This window comes from Oncorhynchus mykiss, chromosome 13 (genome assembly GCF_013265735.2).
Source record: "Oncorhynchus mykiss isolate Arlee chromosome 13, USDA_OmykA_1.1, whole genome shotgun sequence".
NCBI classification, from domain to species: Eukaryota; Metazoa; Chordata; class Actinopteri; order Salmoniformes; family Salmonidae; genus Oncorhynchus; species Oncorhynchus mykiss.
Window position 1 is genome coordinate 36,130,699 of NC_048577.1, and position 24,085 is coordinate 36,154,783.

The 24,085-nt window shown below is 47.4% G+C and overlaps 1 protein-coding gene across 1 annotated transcript in view; it reads left to right on the top strand.

The window, feature by feature from the left end:
• The first annotated feature begins 869 nt into the window (after nt 1-869).
• The window catches only part of LOC110486228 (rho-related GTP-binding protein RhoN), a 35,821-nt gene continuing 12,605 nt past the window's right edge, over nt 870-24,085 (top strand). Inside the window, exons 1-2 of the mRNA XM_036940932.1 lie at nt 870-1,235; nt 1,781-1,868. Coding sequence (XP_036796827.1) covers nt 1,134-1,235; nt 1,781-1,868 — 190 coding nt within the window. The 5' untranslated portion in view covers nt 870-1,133. The remainder of the gene's footprint in view (nt 1,236-1,780; nt 1,869-24,085) is intronic.

Genomic DNA, 24,085 nt, shown 5'->3' on the forward strand with positions numbered 1-24,085 from the left:
AATGAGAGCATACAGGTCACAGTTGTGGGTAGTATTTGGGGCTTTGGTGACAAAACGGTTTGCACTGTGATAGACTACATCCAATTTGCTGAGTAGAGTGTTGGACACTATTTTGTAAATTACATCTCCGAAGTCAAGGATCGATTGAATAGTCAGTTTTTCGAGGATATGTTTGGCAGCATGAGTGAAGGAGGCTTTGTTGCAAAATAGGAAGCTGATTCTAGATTTAATTTAGGATTGGAGATGTTTAATGTGAGTCTGGAAGGAGAGTTTAAAGTCTAACCAGACACCTAGGTATTTGTAGTTGTCCACATATTCTTAGTCCAAACCGTCCAGAGTAGTGATGCCAGTCTGGTGGGCGGAGGCGGGCAGCAATCGGTTGAAGAGCATGCATTTAGTTTTACTAGCATTTAAAAGCAGTTGGAGGTCACGGAATGAGTGTTGTATGGCAATGCATAATACAAAAAGACTTTCCTTTTCATTTGTTTTGAGAATGTATAAGACACTCCCAGTTAACATTAAGATATACTTTAGACCTATACATAATTTCTAAAGGGTTTATAAGCCGTTTATAACCTGTTAGGCTAATTATTCGTCTAGTATTAAAGTTTATAACTATGTAATAAACAGTCAATATATTCGTTGAAATGTGTACCTAAACATAATCCTCAAGGCTATAAATAAAGGCCAGGAGATGTAGCCCAAGTATAATATTAATCATCTTTCGACAACAAATAATGAAGACGTGTGTCACGGAAGGACAAGTAAAGAGACAAGCTACCGAACAAGTAAATGAACACAGAGGCACGAGGACCAACTCGGTCTCGTCGGAACGCGTGTACGGGCAAGGCGTGGCCAATTAAAAAGTCGAGTTTGAAGGGAGGGACCCGCGTGCTGCTGCTGAGTGCTGAGGCGAGCAAAGCGGGTGTAAACCGGCATAGAGAGGATAGCTAGTGTAACGGTGGGAACCGAGGGCTTCACGGGGTGGACAGGGGAGGACAACCGGGGGAGGACACATAGTAGGGCGCGCCACAACCGGGGCATGTACCTGCTGGTTTTTCCTTGAGTTCCTTATATCCACATCGGGTGGTGAATGAAACCGATCCGCGTCCAGAACAGACACACTGACAAAGATGGAAAGTCAAGGCAGCCGCTGTAAGATCGTGGTGGTCGGAGATACGCAATGTGGTAAAACGGCGCTCCTACATGTTTTTGCGAAGGACTGCTATCCCGAGGTAAGTGTCCTGATATATATTATAGGCAATGGAGTCTTGCGTTATGAACACGAATGTCAACACTTGAAAACAGGCACCTGGATCATTTAAGAGTGGTAGGTGTACTGTAGGTCATCGCAGTTTGTGAATGAAGCAAAAATGAATGTCAAGACAGACACCAAACCAAAGAGAGCGACAAGAGCTTTTTTATTCTAATCATCTAACCCCAAATGTCTTGATTTAAATTATGAGCCAGAGGTGTACACGCACCTGCGTTAGACATTTATCTAGAGAGAGAGAGAGACGGAAACTGAAAGACAGGGAAATAATGAGCACCTTTAAAAACAAAATGGCTATTATTATTATTGATTGAACAATATAGACTCATATAATGTACTTCGGAGTGTATTCAATTTCCGCTTGGTGTTATTGGAAACTAGACCTACATTATTTTATTTGAGTCTGTATATTTGTATGATACATTACATGTACGTAGTTGAACGTCTAACCTACGTTACGCCTATGCTATTAGTGCTTTACTAATCAAGATGCACCCCTTTTTCCAGAACTATGTCCCCACCGTTTTTGAAAACTACACGGCCAGTTTTGAAATCGACAAACAGAGGATTGAGTTGAACATGTGGGACACGTCAGGTAAGACTATTTCTGCTCTCTCTGCGTCTATCTCCTCAAGGCTGATGACAAATCAATCCCTCTGGCTGCTCAGCTTGGCAGTGACGACAGTCCATGTCTGCAACCGTGGGGGGGGGGGCTGCTTCAATCATTTAGGGGTTTTCAAGCAGCCATCTATCTCTCTGACGAATTGCTTGGACCATGCCAACTTACGACTAACTGACTGGCGTACTTTTGCTTGAGGCATCTGCTATTTAGGATTGTTGTCTTCGCTGAAAATCTCCTGTGCCCGTCCTTTCTCTCAGCGCTGCTCTCTGTTTGCATTCCTCTCTCTGAGGAGCGCTGCGTGTGGCTGGCCTGTTCCCATGCTCTGTCCAGGGGCCTAGAAGACTGCTAGGGGGGTCGGGGAGTGGAGGGGGCTGAAGCAGAATAACCGACTGACTGACTGGTCCACAGAAATGATCTCAACCCATCCATACTGTTTCTGTTGTGTTTGACCGTGGTCACAGTTGCGCTAGCTCTCAATTCACTCCTATCAGTGCCAAATGGCCGCAAATGGTGTTTGTCTGGATGTTAACTGACTTATTATGCCTCTTTGTCTATAATGTGTCAGTCAGTGTTTGGTTCAAGCGATGGACCTTCTGTCTGAGGGGTTTAGGATATTGATGCCCTCCATGGTGGGAAAGCAATTTGGGGTTGCCCCCCTGAGACCACATCTCCAGACTTGAGAGGGGGTGATTGTGGCCCGTCTGTGTGGAATGCCATTCTCTAGTTTTAGCTCACAGCCCAGGGCCGTTAGGCTGAAGCTGTAAGTGCAGTTCAGAGATCCACTGACCGGTCAAACAGTATCTGAAACATCTCTGACTGAGTGACTGAGAAGCCTGGGTATGTAATTGAACCCCCATGGGAATCCCTGTCTATTGCCATAAACATTCCTAAAACTAAAAACATCCTCACCACGGATGGTGATGATGGGGGTATTGCCGTTTTACACGGTCATATAGCTGAGAGTGTTTTCTTTTGAGGGGATTTTCTATGTGTGGGATGGACCTGGTGTTGACCCTGAGAGTAAATCTACTTGAGTCTGTCAGTGAGGGCTGAAGAGGTCTCTGTGGCTGTGAGGCAGGACTGAGTGGGTCAGAAGTCCACCTTATCTCCTCCATAGCTTTGGACCGGGGGGCTTCTGTAATGGTAGCAGGGTTGTGCTTCTGTCGGTCCATATCTAACCCCTTTGATGATCACTGACGATGGATGAGTAGCCTCTCCAGTAAAGAGACCATATCCCCCCCCTCCCTTTACTCCGTCTACCAACATGATATCCCCCACCCAGCCTACCAGCCTCAAGCAAGTCACACTCAAAGAGTGTGTGCTCACATGCCTGTCTATTTACTCTTTGGTTCGTACCAAACACAGAAGGCTCATGTTTTCACTCCAGATGTAAATGAGTTAACGGATGTTCTCCCATGGTAAAAACACTCAAACATTTAAATAAAGAGAGAAAGGTCAGGTTTCTGTCTCGGACTTCCTGCCCTTCTTTTTCCCATACTTTTAATTCCACCTTTCTCGTAACCCCCTCTTCTGTCCTCTCACTCGTCGTGCCCCCTCTCCCGTGCGCTGGCAGCAGCAGGGACCATGTGCCAGGGACCATGTGTCTTTTCCACTCCGTTTGCCTGGCTGCATGGCCACTGTCTGGACCCTGGCTGCATAGCCACTGTCTGGACCCACTATGTAATTACTGTGAAGAAGCATTTGCATATGCAGTCAAACCCCTGCTGGCCTTCATAAACTACAATATGGCCACTATACCACTTATTATACCACTTACTATACCACTTACTATACCACTTACTGTACCACTTACTATACCACTTACTATACCACTTACTATACCACTTACTGTACCACTTACTATACCACTTACTATTCCACTTACTATACCACTTACTATACCACTTACTATACCACTTACTGTACCACTTACTATACCACTTACTATACCACTTACTATACCACTTACTGTACCACTTACTATACCACTTACTGTACCACCTACTATACCACTTACTGTACCACTTACTATACCACTTACTGTACCACCTACTATACCACTTACTGTACCACCTACTATACCACTTACTGTACCACTTACTATACCACTTACTGTACCACCTACTATACCACTTACTATACCACTTACTGTACCACTTACTATACCACTTACTATACCACTTACTATACCACTTACTGTACCACTTACTATACCACTTACTATACCACTTACTATACCACTTACTATTCCACTTACTTTACCACTTACTATACCACTTACTGTACCACTTACTATACCACTTACTATACCACTTACTGTACCACTTACTATACCACTTACTATACCACTTACTGTACCCCTTACTATACCACTTACTATTCCACTTACTATAACACTTACTATACCACCTACTATACCACTTACTATACCACTTACTGTACCACTTACTGTACCACTTACTATACCACTTACTATACCACTTACTATACCACTTACTATTCCACTTACTATACCACTTACTATACCACTTACTGTACCACTTACTATACCACTTACTATACCACTTACTATACCACTTACTATACCACTTACTGTACCACTTACTATACCACCTACTATACCACTTACTGTACCACTTACTGTACCCCTTACTATACCACTTACTATACCACTTACTATACCACTTACTGTACCACTTACTGTACCACTTACTATACCACTTACTATACCACTTACTGTACCACTTACTGTACCACCTACTATACCACTTACTATACCACTTACTATACCACTTACTATACCACTTACTGTACCACTTACTGTACCACCTACTATACCACTTACTATACCACTTACTGTACCCTTTACTATACCACTTACTATACCACTTACTATTCCACTTACTATACCACACCACTTCTATACCACTTACTATACCATTTACTATACCACTTACTATACCACACCACTTACTGTACCACCTACTATACCACTTACTATACCACTTACTATACCACACCACTTACTATACCACTTACTATACCACTTACTATACCACTTACTATACCACTTACTATACCACACCACTTACTATACCACCTACTATACCACTTACTATACCACTTACTATACCACCTACTATACCACTTACTATACCACTTACTATACCACCTACTATACCACTTACCCATGTGTAGCACAGGACCAGGGTCTGTAGAAAGTCTCCTGTAATCTATAACCGGTGGTAGAAAAAGTACCCATTTGTCATACTTCAGTAAAAGTAAAGATACCTTAATAGAAAATGACTCAAGTGAAAGTCACCCAGTGATATAATACTTGTGTAAAAGTCTGCAAGTATTTTTTTAAAATATATACTTAAGTATCAAAAGTAAATGTAATTGCTAAAATATACTTAAGTTCAAAAGTAAAAGTATAAATAATACAAAATTCTTAACATTAAGCAAACCGGACAGCATGTTGTTCTTGTTTCTTAAATGTATGGATAGCCATGGGCACACTCAGACATAGTTTACAAACGAAGCATGTGTGTTTAGTGAGTCCGTCAGATCAGAGGCAGTAGGCATGTCCAGGGTTGTTCTCTTAATAAATGTGTGAATCGGACCATTTTCCTGTCCTGCTAAGCAGTCAAAATACAACGAGTACTTTTGTGTGTCAGGGAAAATGTATGGAGAAAAAAAGTACATTTTTTTCTTTAGGGATGTAGTGGAGTAAAAGTTGTCAAAAAATATAACTAGTAAAGCAACGTACAGATACTCCAAAAAATACTTAAGTAGTACTTTCAAGTATTTTTACTTAAGTACTTTACACCACTGTCTACAACCACCCAGCTCTGTATAACAGGATCAGCTCAGTTGGTTTCACTCCATCTGCCATCCACATAGTTAGTGGAATAAGATGGAGAGTGCATTAGTAATAACATATCAGTTGAACACAAGAGACTCCCCGTGGTCTCCGAATATCACTGATTCAGTCATTATTGATGAGTCCTTGAGGTGTGTTCTGTTTCAGGAGCTGGAGTCTAGCCTCCTCATTTACACTTTTACGGCCTCTGTGGTCTGATAGGTCTCAGGGGGCTTGGTAGGACGTGTATTGCCATTAACAAGGTCACGGTGCCTATTGTTTTAGTGTGGCAGTAGACCATTGATTAGTTTAGCCTCTGTGATCTGTTGTTCCCCAGACCCGCAGGGTTTCTATTATTCACAGGATGGAAGAAAACAGAGGTGAGGTGTTGATGTAATTAGGGCCATGACTGTGTCTAGGTACTGTGTGTGTGTGTGTGTTTACCGGTGTTTTAGTGAATAGGATGTTTATTTTAAAGACACATCAACAGGGCCGTTATGGCTGTCCAGAACCAGAGGGAAAGTGGCAGCTGCTTTGTATTCCCCCTGCATTACGCCACAGACCATCTGGTGGATCAAGTCAATTAGAAACTGATTGAGAGGAATGCAAATGTGTGTGTGTGTGTGTGTGTGTGTGTGTGTGTGTGTGTGTGTGTGTGTGTGTTGTGGGAGAGGGCATAGAATGTGTATGCATGTCTGTTTATCTGTGTATTTGCTTATCTAAATAGCAGTAGCGAGGACTGATCTATAAAAAGCCAGCGATGACTGACAAGCCGTTGCTCCTCGGGTTCAAATGTCACCCTTCCTAACCCCATTCCGAGCGGTGATTGGCCAAGCTGACACTGACACTGGGTCGCAATAGGTCTGTGCACCAATCAGTGACCCGTACTGGGTGCTCACTCTCGCGGGTTATAGTGCTCGTCAGCCAAACTGTCAAACTGTGTCTCGTCCCAGTACGGTGGTGCTGCACCATGGGAACTATCTCCTCCAAGTCAGGCCTGGAACATTCTCCCACTCACAGCACAGCAAGGACTGTCCCAGGGAATATCTTAAGTAACTCACGACAGTCAGCTTCTCCCACAGTCCCACACCGCAGTCACGTCTCTGTCTATCCTCTCTGATTGACCGCGTCCGATTCCTATCTCAACAGTTGAACGACTTGTCTGTTGCGGGTCAGAGAATGTTCTCAGTCATTCTGTAGCTTCACACATATTTTGAATGATTCCTAATTTCATTAGAGGCGTTAGGCAATGCCAAATACCTCTTTCAAAAAACGAAATGATCCGCTTGCCTACTTGACCCCTCACATGTTTTATAATGATTATTTTATAACACTTTTACTCACAACAGGTGTTTCTGTAATTAGTGGTGTGATATATTTTGGATTTGAGAGATAATGCCAAATAGCTTCAAACACCCACACAACCAATACACGCACGCACGCACACACACACACACGCACGCACGCACGCAGTGACTTTTCAACATTTCTGGTGAGTATGTTTTTAACCAAAAGCCACATTCTCAGTGCAGAGGACCATTAGGGCATCAAGAGCCCTGTATAAACACGCTTAGCTCACAGGGCCTTCCTGTTCCTAGCCATTTCCACTTGATTCATCTTTAACAGCATCTGCAAGAGCTACAAACCAAAACAGAGATTAAATGAAACCAACATCCCCCCCCCCCCCCCCCCCCCCTCCCCTCTATTCTATTGTGGCTGGCTGTAGCTGGGGGTCCTTCAGAATGCAGAAACATGACATGAGCATCTCGCCCGGATTGCCATGTTGATTTACGGTTCTAGACAGAGATGACTGGGGAAGATGACCTCAATGAGGTGCTGCGTCAGTCAGCCTTTAGTTTGCCCTTCCTCGTCGCGCTGTGATGCTACCCTCATCTTCTGCTACCTGCACTTGTCTTTTAGGGTTTGTGAGTACACACTTATTGTACAAAGCGTTTGTTCGTTTTTGCATGAAATGTCCCCCCCCCCCCTCGAAGTTAAATCTTTATTGTCAGTATCCTGAAAATAGATGAGCGTATGTCCTCTTAGCTGCTGTTGACTAACCCACACAGCTGCACTAGACTGACCTGCCTGGGGTTAGAACTGCCGAAACGCAAACCTGTTTTTATGATGATTAGCACATAGCACGCACACCCACCGGTTAGGTACAGCCGGTGAGTGTACTGTGCACCTGTGTGTCTGTGTGTGTGTGAAATTAGTGGTTTGAAGGGTTGTTGTGCCTTCAAAATCACCCTTGTTGACCCCCTCCCCCCATTGGAATGTCAAACACTGCGTGATGTCGGTTCCACAACGATTGTTTCAGTGAAGCCTAATATAATAGGGAAGGTGTTGCCCAATAGCCAGACTATATTTAGGACATGATTTAGGACTACTTAACCCTTACATGTCATCAGAGCACTTCAAACGGAAGTGGTTAGGAGAACCCATTGTATAAGATTCACCCGATCCGCCTACGCTTAGTTCCGCTGTCTGAAGAACACGGCCTACACTCTAATACATATCCAATTCAACACATTGTAAAAGGGTATGTTTCTTTCATGTTTCCACATTCATAAAACAACCCCAAACACCAAAGACCATCACTAATAGTGTTGTGTAACGCAAAATACCAAATGAACATGGACGGGGCATCTGAGCAGGAGCCGGACGTAACCGCGTGCTACTGCCAGGTCTGTGCCGACAGACAGACAGGCAGAAGGACAGACAGCGTTGGAATGCATGTGGAGCTATTTCTGGACAGCGGGGTGGTGATCTGGTTCTCTGTTGAGCCTCTGGCGGGCGTCGGCTCGGTGGGGGGGGGTTTAATCCGGCACCTCCCTGGCCTCCCTTGTGGCTCCCCGTCCCTGGCCTCCCTTGTGGCTCCCCGTCCCTGGCCTCCCTTGTGGCTCCCCGTCCCTGGCCTCCCTTGTGGCTCCCCCTCCCTGGCCTCCCTTGTGGCTCCCCGTCCCTGGCCTCCCTTGTGGCTCCCCGTCCCTGGCCTCCCTTGTGGCTCCCCCTCCCTGGCCTCCCTTGTGGCTCCCCGTCCCTGGCCTCCCTTGTGGCTCCCCGTCCCTGGCCTCCCTTGTGGCTCCCCGTCCCTGGCCTCCCTTGTGGCTCCCCGTCCCTGGCCTCCCTTGTGGCTCCCCGTCCCTGGCCTCCCTTGTGGCTCCCCGTCCCTGGCCTCCCTTGTGGCTCCCCCTCCCTGGCCTCCCTTGTGGCTCCCCGTCCCTGGCCTCCCTTGTGGCTCCCCGTCCCTGGCCTCCCTTGTGGCTCCCCGTCCCTGGCCTCCCTTGTGGCTCTCCGTCCCTGTCCTCCCTTGTGGCTCCCCGTCCCTGGCCTCCCTTGTGGCTCCCCGTCCCTGGCCTCCCTTGTGGCTCTCCCTCCCTGTCCTCCCTTGTGGCTCCCCGTCCCTGGCCTCCCGTTTTGGAGCACCTCATACCCACTGGAGAAGAGCCTCCACAGTTGCTGCGTCTCTTTAACACATAGATCACAAGTAATAGCTGTGTATGTGGTACCGTCGCAGAAATTCTGGAAACCAAAATACATATTTTTCAGATATCCCGGTTAGAGGATCGATGGATTTCCTGCTTATTCCGTACTGATTCCAGGAACAATCCAACTGGGACACCTGTGCATTCTGGGAACGTTACTGGAATATTGCACCCTAACATGCGGTGACTGTGGATGTACAACATGTGGACATGTACAGTAGATATCTTATTCATAGATACCGTAGCCACCTCACCGCACACTGAATGTCTGTGACAGTGTAGCCACCCAGAGGTCCAGGCTGCAGGGCTTGATGTTTACCCATTCAGAGTGGCCCCTGGCTGGGTACACGTCTCTGACTCTCCCCCTATAGCGTTGGGAGTTCTCTTGGTCTGAGTCACTAACACTAACTGTTACGCTACCGTCGGGGTGTTGGAGGAGGCCTGGGTGCCCGTATGCTTCAGCCAGAGAGACAACAGGACCCTGGACAATTGAAAGAGGGAAAAGAGGACGAAAACGTGAAGGAACGAAGAGAAAGACGATAATCTGACATGGCTAGTTTCACAGCCAAATGAGGGTGTATTTAAAATGAACCGTGTCCCTTCTCTCTCTGTTTTAGCTTTTCCACCACCTCCGTCATTCTCTCTCTCTCTCTCTCTCTCTCTCTCTCTCTCTCTCTCTCTCTCTCTCTCTCTGTCTCTCTGACATTGCTAGTTTCACAGCCAAATGAGGGTGTTTTTAAAATTAACCGTGTCCCTTCTCTCTCTGTTTTAGCTTTTCCACCACCTCCGTCATTCTCTCTCTCTCTCTCTCTCTCTCTCTCTCTCTCTCTCTCTCTCTCTCTCTCTCTCTCTCTCTCTATCTCTCTCTCTCTCTCGCTGTCTCTCTGTCTCTCTCTCTCTCTCTCTCTCTCTCTCTCTGTCTCTCTCTCTCTCTCTCTCTCTCTCTATCTTTCTCTCTCTCTCTCTCTCTCTCTGTCTCTCTCTCTCTCTCTCTCTCTCTCTATTTCTCTCTCTATCTCTCTATCTCTCTCTCTCTCTCTCTCTCTCTCTCTCTCTCTATCTCATCCTCTTTCTCCTTCCCATGTTCTCCCTCTCTGTGATAGCTCATTAGTTTGCATAACTCTGTTCTGACCTGGAGTCATCGACAGTGTGTAGGAGAGGAGGAGAGGAAAGGAGGAGAGGAGCAAAGGGAGGGTAGGAGTTGTGAGAGGGCCAGTCAGCCTCACTGACAGGAACACACAGCCTATAATTTAACACACAGAATATCCCATTTAAGTCTAACACTCGCTCAGACAAACACACAGATGCGACTCTGCAGGCACGCATGCAGACATACACACTGTTTTGAATAACCTAACAACACAAAGGAAACATGCATACGGTACACCCAAGGTCATGATCCTCGCTGGCCTTACTATGTGCTGTGTCCTTTCGAGTGGTATACTACACAGCCCCATGGTGAGCCCACTGCCCACCTGCCCCGGTTCCTCTCCTTGTTCCTCTGCCCTCTCACTGCCTCCCAGCTCCTAATCTAGTCACATGGCGTCTTTTGGGGGACTCCATCCAGACAGATCTCTCATGACATCCTCCCCTCTGATCCCTCTGCTATCTGATGGTCTCTGTGATCTCCGTATGACCGGCTGACCTTGGTCACAGACAGACAAAGGCCTTATGATACGTCTCTGTCTGTACCGCCTCTCTTAAATATGACTGTAGGCTCACTGGGATCTGCTTAACATATTCACATCAGGACACACAGTGATGATTGGTGCACATATGGCTCTTATGTACTTTTATACTAAGGTAAATACTACTTACTACTTATTGTTGTATATTTTGATTGAACCTTTATTTTGACAGGGACTCATGCTGAGACCAATGTATTTTCTGCAGATGAGCCTTGCATTGATAAATCAAAGCACTTCAATATACACTATACACATCAATATCCTGTACACATCAATGTACACCATACACATCAATATACACTATACACATCAATATCCTGTACACATCAATGTACATCAATGTACACCATACACTATACTCATCAATATCCTGTACACATCAATATACCCTATACACAACAATATACACTATACACATCAATATCCTGTGCACATCAATATACACTATACACATGAATATCCTGTACACATCAATAATACACATAATTATACTGTCCACATCAAAAATGCACATCAAGAATACACATCAATATACTCTTTACACATCAATATCCTGTACACATCAATATCCTGTACACATCAATAATGCACATCTATATACTCTTTACACATCAATATACTCTTTACACATCAATATCCTGTACACATCAATATCCTGTACACATCAATAATGCACATCAATATACTGTATACATCAATAATGCACATCAATATACTGTATACATCAAAAATGCACATCAATATACTGTATACATCAAAAATGCACATCAATATACTGTATACATCAATAATGCACATCAATATACTGTATACATCAATAATGCACATCAATATACTGTATACATCAATAATGCACATCAATATACTGTATACATCAATAATGCACATCATTATACTGTACACATCAATACACTAAAAGCAAGACACAATCATAGAAAACAAACCCATTTGTCACAAAAGAATACCTCAATCAGCCTTTTGAATTGTCCTAGAGCCTCCGATTCATCCCTTTTTAGAGACCCTTGAAGATTATTCCACAAGTAAGGTACAGAAAAAGGGACCTCCAGAGACAGCCCTCCCTGAGATCCATAGACAGCCCTCCCTGAGATCCAGAGACAGCCCTCCCTGAGATCCAGAGACAGCCCTCCCTGAGATCCAGAGATAGCCCTCCCTGAGATCCAGAGATAGCCCTCCCTGAGATCCAGAGATAGCCCTCCCTGAGATTCAGAGATAGCCCTCCCTGAGATCCAGAGATAGCCCTCCCTGAGATCCAGAGACAGCCCTCCCTGAGATCCAGAGACAGCCCTCCCTGAGATCCAGAGACAGCCCTCCCTGAGATCCAGAGATAGCCCTCCCTGAGATCCAGAGATAGCCATCCCTGAGATCCAGAGACAGCCCTCCCTGAGACCGGTCCTGGTATCTCTTACGTCTGTCTATAAGTTAACAATCAAGTAAGCCACAGCGAAAGATTATGCAGGAGGGATTCATCAATGAAAAAGAGTGCAATGCATCGGTCTACGGGATTTCAAAGAGGGCCAGCCTACTTTCTGGCACAGAATGCAGTGAGGTGTACTGAACCTATCGACCTTATGGAAAATACATGCTCCTGATCAGTACATCCTGCTAGATATCTTCAGTACCAGTGGTTTGTACACATGCTAGCCTATTTACATTGTAGTCATTTAGCAGACGCTTGTATCCAGAGCGACATACTTGAGCAATTAGGGTTAAGTGCCTTGCTCAAGGTCACATCGACAGATGTATTTCCCACCTAGTCTGCTCGGGGATTGGAACCAGTAACCTTCTAGTTACTAGCCCTACCCTCTTAACCACTAGGCTGTCGACCCTATCAACTGCTGGGGACCGCTAGGCTATCTGTTGACCCTATTAACTGGGACTATCCAGTAGCAAAATGTCAAAGTGAAATGTAAATAAATAGAGGGGGGGGGGCAAACCGGAGAGGGCAGGATGGAGAGAATGCTCTCAGAGCTAAGAGGGGATGGTGTTTTGTGCCAGTGAATAGTGGAAGAAGGGACAGAAGAAGGAGAGGTATACATCTGGATCAGTTGACCACCCCTCTGGGCCCACCCCTCTGGGTCCACCCCTCTGGGTCCACCCCTCTGGGTCCAGCCCTCTGGGTCCACCCCTCTGGATCCAGCCCTCTGGGTCCAGCCCTCTGGACCCAGAGGCCCTCTGGGTCCAGCCCTCTGGGCCCACCCCTCTGGGTCCAGCCCTCTGGGTCCAGCCCTCTGGGTCCAGCCCTCTGGGTCCACCCCTCTGGGTCCAGCCCTCTGGGCTTTGTGATGTGTTATGGGACAGGCTTGTTTTTAGCCCTGAGGGAAGGATTTCCAATCCCGTAGGAGAACGTTCACTTACTCACACATACACAGACTGTTTACAAACTGTACTTCACACACGCACTCCATCTCTTTCCCACGTACTCACAAACACTCACACACATTATTTAGACATTTGCCAGCCAAGAACAAACAGCCAAAGACACAGGCATATACACAGGAAGTTCATTCTAAGCATGCCTCTATAACTCATTGGTCTTCAGTGACCCGTAGTAATGTGATCCTCTGTATCATCCTATGACTCCAGTGCCACAGTGGAGCGTTGTTGATCCCAAATAGTCAACTACAGGGCAAGCAGTAACAGTATGGGCTGAAACTATTATTAGTCAGTTGGTTACTTTGGAGTTTCTGAGTGTCATCCCATTTTCTCAGACTTTCCTGAAGCACTTTGTTCGTTATCCGCTGCCAGCAGTGAATGAGTGTTCGCACGGGGAACTCTGGGACATGGAGTTTCCGGGCCTGTCCCTTCCCGGGCGGCAGGCGTGGCATGGCGCGGCAGCATAACTCGCCGTGGCTACAGCTTTGATGACGGCACTTTGAACAGCCCGGTGACTGGCCCTCGCCCTCACCGCCGCATGGCCACTTCCACTGGATGAGACCCTCTCTCAGCGTAAGAGGATCTGGCCTGTCTCTTACCCCGGGGTAACCCCTAACCCGCATCCTCTCCCACTTCCCTTCCACAGCTCACATCATTTATGGATTACTTTTTTTAAAAACAGGATCTCTCTCCCTCTCTCTCGCTCTCTCTCTCTCTCTCTCTCTCTGTCTCTCTACCTCTCTCTCTCTCTCTCTCTCTCTGTCTCTCTCTCTGTCTCTCTCTCTCTCTCTCTCTCTCTCTCTTTCTCTGCTGTCTTTAGGGGGAGTGGAAGTGCACTCAAAGGAGAGAGGGAAATTGTGCCCATCATCTCCACTCGAGCCCTCCCTAGGGACCCTGCAGAGTGGGCCAAAGATAGATAGGGCTATGATAGGGATGCGCTTGGATGGGGGGGGGGGGGGGGATAGAAGTGGAGAGGATGTCCATTCCCTCTCAGAAGATGTCTTTTATGTGACCGTGATAGATGTCTGAACAATCCCATTTCAATTCCTATTTAATATCCAACAGGCAGCCTTGGACGGAAATAACCCACTCTTCGAAGTATTCCAACACTCTGATGAATTTCCCTCAGCCAAGGACAGAAAGAGATGGAAAAGAGGTGCCTATAAAAGGATGTGATGCATGGCGTTTTACAGGTGAAAGGGAATCTAAGGAGGGGGATTTTTGATTGTGTGTGAGAGAGAAGAGAGATGAAGCCATTAGGCCATGGTAATCCCGGAATGAAAGGCCGGCCACCACCAAGCCTGCAGTCTGCAGTATACCTCCCTTCTCCATCCCTCCGTGCCTTAGCCGTGTCTCAGCTGTGGACTGTTCTGAGGCGCTGCGAAGGACCAGAGAGGGGGAGGCCTGCCTTTACAACCTGTCTCCCCGGGCCCTTTGTCTAATCGGATCAACACATAATCTCTTGAAAGGGGGTGAAATCGGATATTCCCAGGTCTTCTCAATTATCAAATACCCTCCTTTCCCTCTCCTCCTTTCCCCGTGGACCCTACTCTGCGTTCACATGCCCAGAGCAACAACAGAGAAGTGATCTGAAAGTGTGACGTGAAGCCGGGTGTCGGAAAGGGGGGGATGTTGGAGTCAGCGTGGTTGGCGTTAAGCGGTCTAAGTGGTGGAGGTGGGGAAACACACAGCCTTTTGTTCTCCCGGCTGTCTTTCAATGCCCCTTGTCTGTCTGAACGGTGCTCTTTGGTGTGACTTGTCTAACCAGCTCGTTCCCGCTTCGTAGTGGACTCATCGCTCCTCGTCATTCCTGGTGTTGAGGGAGGCTACGCTTGATCAAACCCCAGACAACGCGCGTGCTTGTGTTGTACATAGACGATCAATCATGGATACATATTCTGTCTAAACAAAAGGCCTGGACATCATACAGTCTCAAGTACTGTATAGCAAACAGAGCTCAAATAATTGGTTACATGATAGACAAGGAATACACAGTAGTTCATTGGGAAACATTGGTTCCTCGGTTGGACACTAACTGGGGAGGAAAGACAGAGAGAGGGATGGGAGAAGAGAGAAAAAAACAGCAATAGAAGGAAGACGATTGAAGGTTTCCGCCAGGGAGAATCGTGTCATATACAGAGAGCCATAGTGAGACAGAGAGCCATAGTGAGACAGAGAGCCATAGTGAGACAGAGAGCCACAGAGAGCCATAGTGAGACAGAGAGCCATAGTGAGACATAGAGCCATAGTGAGACAGAGAGCCATAGTGAGACAGAGAGCCATAGTGAGACAGAGAGCCATAGTGAGACAGAGAGCCATAGTGAGATAGAGAGCCATATTGAGACAGAGAGCCATAGTGAGACAGAGAGACAGAGAGCCATAGTGAGACAGAGGGCCATAGTGATACAGAGAGCCATAGTGAGACAGAGAGCCATAGTGATGCAGAGAGCCATAGTGAGACAGAGAGCCATAGTGAGACAGAGAGCCATAGTGAGACAGAGAGCCATAGTGAGACAGAGAGCCATAGTGAGACAGAGAGCCATAGTGAGACAGAGAGCCATAGTGAGACAGAGAGCCATAGTGAGACAGAGAGCCATAGTGAGGCAGAGAGCCATAGTGAGACAGAGAGCCATAGTGAGACAGAGAGCCATAGTGAGACAGAGAGCCATAGTGAGACAGAGAGCCACAGAGAGCCATAGTGAGACAGAGAGCCATAGTGAGACATAGAGCCATAGTGAGACAGAGAGCCATAGTGAGACAGAGAGCCATAGTGAGACAGAGAGCCATAGTGAGACAGAGAGCCATAGTGAGATAGAGAGCCATATTGAGACAGAGAGCCATAGTGAGACAGAGAGACAGAGAGCCATAGTGAGACAGAGAGACAGAGAGCCATAGTGAGACAGAGGGCCATAGTGATACAGAGAGCCATAGTGAGACAGAGAGCCATAGTGATGCAGAGAGCCATAGTGAGACAGAGAGCCATAGTGAGACAGAGAGCCATAGTGAGACAGAGAGCCATAGTGAGACAGAGAGCCATAGTGAGACAGAGAGCCATAGTGAGACAGAGAGCCATAGTGAGACAGAGAGCCATAGTGAGACAGAGAGCCATAGTGAGGCAGAGAGCCATAGTGAGACAGAGAGCCATAGTGAGACAGAGAGCCATAGTGAGACAGAGAGCCATAGTGAGACAGAGAGCCATAGTGAGACAGAGAGCCACAGTGAGACAGAGAGCCATAGTGAGACAGAGAGCCATAGTGAGACAGAGAGCCATAGTGAGACAGAGAGCCACAGAGAGCCATAGTGAGACAGAGAGCCATAGTGAGACAGAGAGCCAGAGTGAGACAGAGAGCCATAGTGAGACAGCGAGCCATAGTGAGACAGAGAGCCACAGAGAGCCATAGTGAGACAGAGAGCCATAGTGAGACAGAGAGCCTTAGTGAGACAGTGGGAGAGAGTGATTAGAATGTAACACAGCATGATTTAGTCTAAGCAAACATATTACAGTTTTCCTCAATTGCTAAAACACTAAAAATCCATTGGCTGAACAAAGTTCTCAGTTGCCTGGACTCATTGAGCTAATTATGCAGTCTGTTGTCAATACCTTAAACCATTTCACATGGTAAAACACAATTTGCAGATCTCACTTAGACTTTTCAGCAAAATTCTAAACACATTCTCATTTTCAAAACACATTCTGCACTCTAATGCACATGTCATCCATACTGGTAAACACAAGTGGCAACAATCAAATACAAATAGAGAACACATGTCATTGATTGAACACAACCACAACCAACACAACACCACTCAAAATTGATTTAACCTGTTTCAAATGATGCGACAAAACCAATATAAGCCAGTTCAGAGAGAAAACAGGTTGTTGAAGGTGGGAAGGAGAAAGTCTGAGAATGGATACTGTAGTACAGTGCATTGTAGGCTGTATACTGTACAATGGACAAATTGTATGGCCCTGAACATTGTGCTTTCCATTTATTAACAGTGCTGACTGATCAATAGATTTTGACTGGTTGCAGGTTCATAACAACAAAGAACAAGAATTACAGTATCACAGAGACAAAGGACAAGTTTGTGAGATGCAGGGTACAGTACTGTAACAATAGGGGTACAAGGAGGAGGAAGAACAAAATTGCAAAGAGCAAAGCAGAGTAGTAATTTCTGATCAATTTTGAGCTACTATGATACTATGATACTATGATGTTTTCGTTCATCAAAAGACAATGACGGAAAAATATGAATATTTTTTTAGATTAAAAATGTACTTCTCCCTGAGAATTGTATGTTTTGAACAATGTGTTTTCTATTTTTCGGTGTATTGTTTACTGACTGCTTGAGAGTGTATATCATTTTGATCACTTTGTTTATGATTTGAGAGAAGTGTTTGATTTTGAACACAGGTAAAACTGTTTTGAGGCGAATGTTTCATTTTGCGAGAGGAGTCAGGTTATGTAAATAGTGCTTGAAGATGAGGATTTGTGTTTAATGTTTTCAGGAAATGGAGCAAAGTTTCAGAAATTGTGTTTTAGCTATTGAGAAAAACTGTAACAGAGACAGAGAGAGACAGAGAGAGAGAGAGAGGGGGAGAGAGAGAGAGACAGAGAGAGAGAGTCTCCATCACCATATCCCCAGAGAAGACAGACAGTAATCCAGCTCTCGGCTGGCGGCCACATCCCCCTCTGTCCCCAAGCTGCTCTGTCAGCAGACGGTCCTGCTTCTGAACCTGCGAGTGGGAGAGACACGGACATTAACTCCACTACACTGGGACTTAGCCATCGCCCTTCAAAGGCTCTATTTCCCCTAGAGAGAGAAAGAGGGAGAGCGAGAGGAAGCCAGTATAGCTTTGATCAATATCCTTGGCGAGGGGGACCACAGACTGGGGAGGTTAATGACCATTTAACCCACTGTCACCTCCACTGTCCCACCTGCACTTTAGAGCCTTTGACAACCTGACGTTGCACACTGTATTTCAGACCACCAGATTCTTTATCGGTGTGTGTGTGTGTGTGTGTGTCAGACTGGGAAAAGTGCAACACCCACAGTGCTCAAACCTTAGAACTAATGGAGGGGAAACAGACCAACCCAGCAGAATGCTTTGTAGGACATGATGAAAGGATATTGTTTCTAGATGCACTATATAACGTCCTGGGTTGGCATCTAGTAGCCTGCAGTACAAGCCCCCCCCCCTCCCTAAAGGTGTCCGGTCTGGCAAGACATAATGCTTTTCGAGCATGAGGTTTGCTTGAGTGGAAGGCTAGAGGCCAACCCCCCCTCTCCCATTCCTAAAGACTCTGGGCATCTGCAGTGAAAGCTCTGATGTTCTCTCAGCCACTTATAGGACCTTGATCCCCAATCCCCCTCTCGTTCCTCTCCTCTTCCCCCCTCCCCTTCTCCTCTTGGTTACCTCTTTGCCGTCCATGCATCATCTCCTTGTGGATACGCTCCGTCCTCTCTCTCTGTTTCCCGTCTCCGTCGTTCCCCTGCTCTCTCGCTCCCTCCGTCTCTTACCTCCTTTCAGGGCAGCACAAAGAAGCCATTTGCATCGCTGCAGGTTGCTATGATACACAGTCAGCACAACTTGAAATGTTTTGCTACACTTTGAAGGTGGTATTAAAGGGGAAAGCAGCTGTGGGTGTTGGAGAGAAAGAGAGAAAGAGAGGAATAGAGAGTGGTATGTGTGAGCACATTTGTATATTTGAGTGTTTGTGTATATGGGCCGTGGCTGGTTTGATAATACTGTTTCTATGGACCCTGCACAGTATGCACCAGTCACTGTATTTGAGAAAGTGTGTGTGTGTGTCTGTGTCTGTGTCTGTGTCTGTGTCTGTCTGTCTGTGTCTGTGTCTGTGTCTGTGTGTGTGTGTGTCTGTGTGCGTGTGCGTGTGTGCGTGTGTGCGTGTGTGCGTGTGTGTGTGTGTGTGCGTGTGTGTGTGTGTCTGTGTGTGTGTGTCTGTGTGTGTGTCTGTGTGTGTGTCTGTGTGTGTGTGTGTGTGTGTGTGTGTGTGTCTGTGTGTGTCTGTGTGTGTGTGCGTGTGTGTGTGTGTGTCTGTGTGTGTGTGTGTGTGTGTGTGTCTGTGTGTCTGTGTCTGTGTGTGTGTGTCTGTGTGTGTATCTGTGTCTGTGTCTGTGTGTGTGTGTGTGTGTGTGTGTGTGTGTGTGTCTGTGTGTGTGTGTGTGTCTGTGTGTGTGTGTGTGTGTGTGTCTGTGTGTGTGTGTGTGTGTGTCTGTGTGTGTGTGTGTGTGTGTCTGTGTGTGTGTGTCTGTGTGTGTGTGCGTGTGTCTGTGTGTGTCTGCGTGTGTGTGTGTGCGTGTGTGTGTCTGTGTGTGTGTCTGTGTGTGTATCTGTGTCTGTGTCTGTGTGTATATGTGTGTGTGTGTGTGTGTGTATCTGTGTGTCTGTGTGTGTGTGTGCGTGTGTGTGCGTCTGTGTGTGTGTGCATGTGTGTCTGTGTCTGTGTGTGTGTGTGTGTCTGTGTCTGTGTGTCTGTGTCTGTGTGGCTGTGCAAACACGCAAATTCAATTCTATACAATTCTGTGTTGATACTTTTACCCAAAACAGGCATTATACTTGACGAAGTAGTTTTCTCTCAAAAACTGGTAAGACAATTGGACAGTGCCGCCACTATTCACCGCAACAACAATCAAGGCTTGTATCAGAATGTATTTTTCCAGCACAGGCTGACTTGTTATCAAAGCTCCTAATAACATGAACAATATAACGACTGTCTCTCATCACAATATTGTCTGATCAGGAAGTCGTGGCAGCAGTCCCTTGCTCATATCCACTTAAGAGTCCCTCAAGGCTTAAATGAAGTCATAGCAGAGGCCATTAGGCCTGGATAGTGTGTGTTATCACTTCTGTCAGTCTGGGCCTGTATCCTACTACTATACTGTAAGTCCCTTGGGATGTTAATGGGCTTTGAGAAGGCTGGCCTCTTGGCTTCTCTGTATCCTCCATTCAGACAGAGGCCTTTCCCTTCTGCCTTGCCTCTTCTTCCCTCTGATTAGTACAGCGGACACAAAGATAGCCATCCTTACTTCCTGTCGGAGGTGGCTAGTGCTAAATCAGGCTAATGCTAACGCTAGGCGTTTTGTTTGGGGTGTTTTATGCCCGTCCTTGGTATCGAGGGGCAGGTTTGCTTTGGCAGTGCCAGTCCTGAGTGGGCTGGGCCAGGTTCTGCCTGTACCCCTCCCCCCTCCTGCCCCACCCGTCTTGTCTCTCCTCCCGTCCCTGGTTGGAATTCACCTGGCCTTTTGTTGTATCCCACAGCCAACGGCGTGAGCCCCCACCTTCTCGCCTCTCGTAACGGTCCAGTATCTCTTTTTTTGTTCTGTCCCGTCCAACACTCTCATTACCCATCTGCACAGCAACCCCCCCTTCTCTGCACCATCGCACCCCCCCCCCCCCCCCCATCCCCACCGTATCTCTTGCACCTATCAAACTGGCTTTTGGCAAGAGGCACTGAGGAGTTTTGTGAATGGCGAAAACGGCATCTCTCCGCCTCCTGCTGCTGCTGCGGACGACGGTGATGGTGATTGGCTTTTATTTGTGTCTGCTCGGGTTGTTCTCCCGCTTCTCTCTCTCAGAGGACTTTTCTGACTTTGTGAAAGTGCTGAGGAGGCTTCTCTGTTGCTCTGAGGTTCTGTGACCTGGGCTGCCGTGCCCTTCGCCAGTCAGTCATGTTGATCTGTAGGGTTGACTGATTGATCCACGGAGGCCTAGACCTGCTCACTTTATGAAGGCCTAGACCTGTTCACTTTATGAAGGCCTAGACCTGCTCACTTTATGAAGGCCTAGACCTGCTCACTTTATGAAGGCCTAGACCTGTTCACTTTATGAAGGCCTAGACCTGTTCACTTTATGAAGGCCTAGACCTGCTCACTTTATGAAGGCCTAGACCTGTTCACTTTATGAAGGCCTAGACCTGCTCACTTTATGAAGGCCTAGACCTGTTCACTTTATGAAGGCCTAGACCTGCTCACTTTATGAAGGCCTAGACCTGTTCACTTTATGAAGGCCTAGACCTGCTCACTTTATGAAGGCCTAGACCTGCTCACTTTATGAAGGCCTAGACCTGCTCACTTTATGAAGGCCTAGACCTGCTCACTTTATGAAGGCCTAGACCTGCTCACTTTATGAAGGCCTAGACCTGCTCACTTTATGAAGGCCGTAATTACTTTAAAAGTCAAACAAGCACCTTTGTTTAAACTTTACATTCTACTATATCTAGTCTACATCTTTATCCTCCCGTTTTATAATCTCTCTCTCGCTCTCTCTCTCTCTCTCTCTCTCTCTCATCCCTCTGTTCTTTGCCTAGCTTCAGCCCAGTGTGAAAGTCATTAAATATTTTTGTTGCCCTCTCCTGCTCTCTCCTCTCCTCTCACACACTCCCTCCCTCTCTCCTCTCCCCTCACCCACTCCCTCCCTCTCTCCTCTTCCCTCACACACTCCCTCCCTCTCTCCTCTCCCCTCACCCACTCCCTCCGTCTCACCTCTTCCCTCACACACTCCCTCCTTCTCTCCTCTCCCCTCACACACTACCTCCCTCTCTCCTCTCCCCTCACACACTCCCTCCCTCCCTCTCTCCTCTCCCCTCACTCACTCCCACTCTCCTCTCCCCTCACACACTCCCTCCCTCTCTCCTCTCCCCTCACACACCCTCCCTCCCTCTCTCCTCTCCCCTCACACACCCTCCCTCCCTCTCTCCTCTCCCCTCACACACTCCCTCCCTCTCTCCTCTCCCCTCACCCACTCCCTCCCTCTCTCCTCTCCCCTGACACAGTCCTTCCCTCTCTCCTCTCCCCTCACCCACTCCCTCTCCTCTCCCCTCACTCCCTCCCTCTCTCCTCTCCCCTCACTCCCTCCCTCTCTCCTCTCCCCTCACACACTCCCTCTCTCCTCTCCCCTCACACACTCCCTCCCTCTCTCCCCTCTCCCCTCACACACTCCCTCCCTCTCTCCTCTCCCCTGACACACTCCTTCCCTCTCTCCTCTCCCCTCACCCACTCCCTCCCTCCCTCTCCCCTCCCTCCCTCCCTCTCTCCTCTCCCACTCCCTCCCTCTCCCCTCACACACTCCCTCCCTCTCTTCTCTCCCCTCACACACTCCCTCCCTCTCTCCTCTCCCCTCACACACTCCTTCCCTCTCTCCTCTCCCCTCACCCACTCCTTCCCTCTCTCCTCTCCCCTCGCCCACTCCCTCCCTCTCTCCTCTCCCCACTGCAGGTCTGTTGTGGTGTGATATATACTAAAGATCACCTTTGGCATCACAACACCTGGTGACCAATCAGGGCCCTGCATTGTTTGATACACTGCTGAGTGGTGGACCTGCTGTCCGTGTGATAGGGCTGGTGGGGAGTTAGTTTGTGTGTGCGCGCGCGTGTGTGTGTGTGTGAGTGTGTGTGTGTGCACGCATGGGAATGTGCACTTGTGTGTGAATGCGTGCATATGTGTGTTTGTGTGTGTCTGAGCAGTAAACAGCAGTAGTCTTGTGACTTGTCCTAATGACTGACTTCCTGCTGCTGGGAGGACTGCTTCTTCTCTGAGATACGCTCCCTGGCTCTGTCTGGGAGCCCACTGTTTGTGTATGAGATGTCACTCTGCTCTGTGTTACTCTGTTGCTCTGTTGAACAGCAGGACGGGAGAAACAGGAAGAGTGAGCTCTGGCTGCAGCAGCTAAACGAATTAACGTCTAACAAACTTTTCAATGGTTATGGGAAAAAGAAGACACTTGTAAAGCTTCCTTCCTGTGCACTCGTCATCTCAAGCGCACAAAGGCCATCCCTCGCCCATGCACATTCTCTCTCACTGAAGTGTAACAGCTGTTGACCTTTTAGGACAGGAGGGCCTGTTGCATTGTCCTGTGAGGGGATGGCTCCGGTCAGGGCAGGGCGGCTAGCTGAATGGGTAGGGCCATGGACCGCGTGCAGCCATTGTGCAGGCCTCATTGCACCACAAACAAAGAGAACATAGCACTGCTAAAACAGGCGCTACTGCCGTTGTGCCCAATTCACTGGCACAGAAAGCCTGTGCTGCTTCAACAGCCTGCCATGGCTTTATGTTGAGGTCATGTACAGTAACAATGTCAACATCACTCTACTCTACATGTCAGACATGTTGGTATAGGATTCTACTGCTCTGACTTGGTTGGTTTTTAGCTGACAGTTCAGTTTAGAATCTAGGCTACATCTTTATCCTCCTCTGTTTTATACTCTCTCTCCTCTCTCTTTCTCTCTCTCTCTCAAGTTCTACTCACATTGCTTAGACTCCCAGTTCTCTATCCTTTTCTCTCGAGATTCTGCCTCTGTCCCTCCCTCTCTCCTCCCCTCGCCTGTGCGCCCTCACTTTCTCTCTCTCTCTCATTCATTCTCTCGTTCTCTCTCATTCTCTCACTCTGATCTCTCTCTCTCTCTCTCTCATTCTCTCTCTCTCTGCTCTCTCTCTCACCAGTCTGTCTCCTAACAAAAGCAATAGCAGAGTCAGATTCCTTGTGTCTATTCCAACAGTTTCTGTTCCCATGCTCTAGAGGCATGTAGGCTTGCCTATATTTCAGGGGAGGCAGGAAGGTACCCACATCCCCAGCCAAGATCCCTCTGAGCCCAGGGAGTTTTACGAGCCTCCTAATGAGAGCAGTAGGGGAATGGAGAGTGGAGAGAGGGGGAATGGAGAGAGGAGAGAGGGGGAATGGAGAGTGGAGAGAGGGGGAATGGAGAGAGGAGAGAGGGGGAATGGAGAGAGGGAATG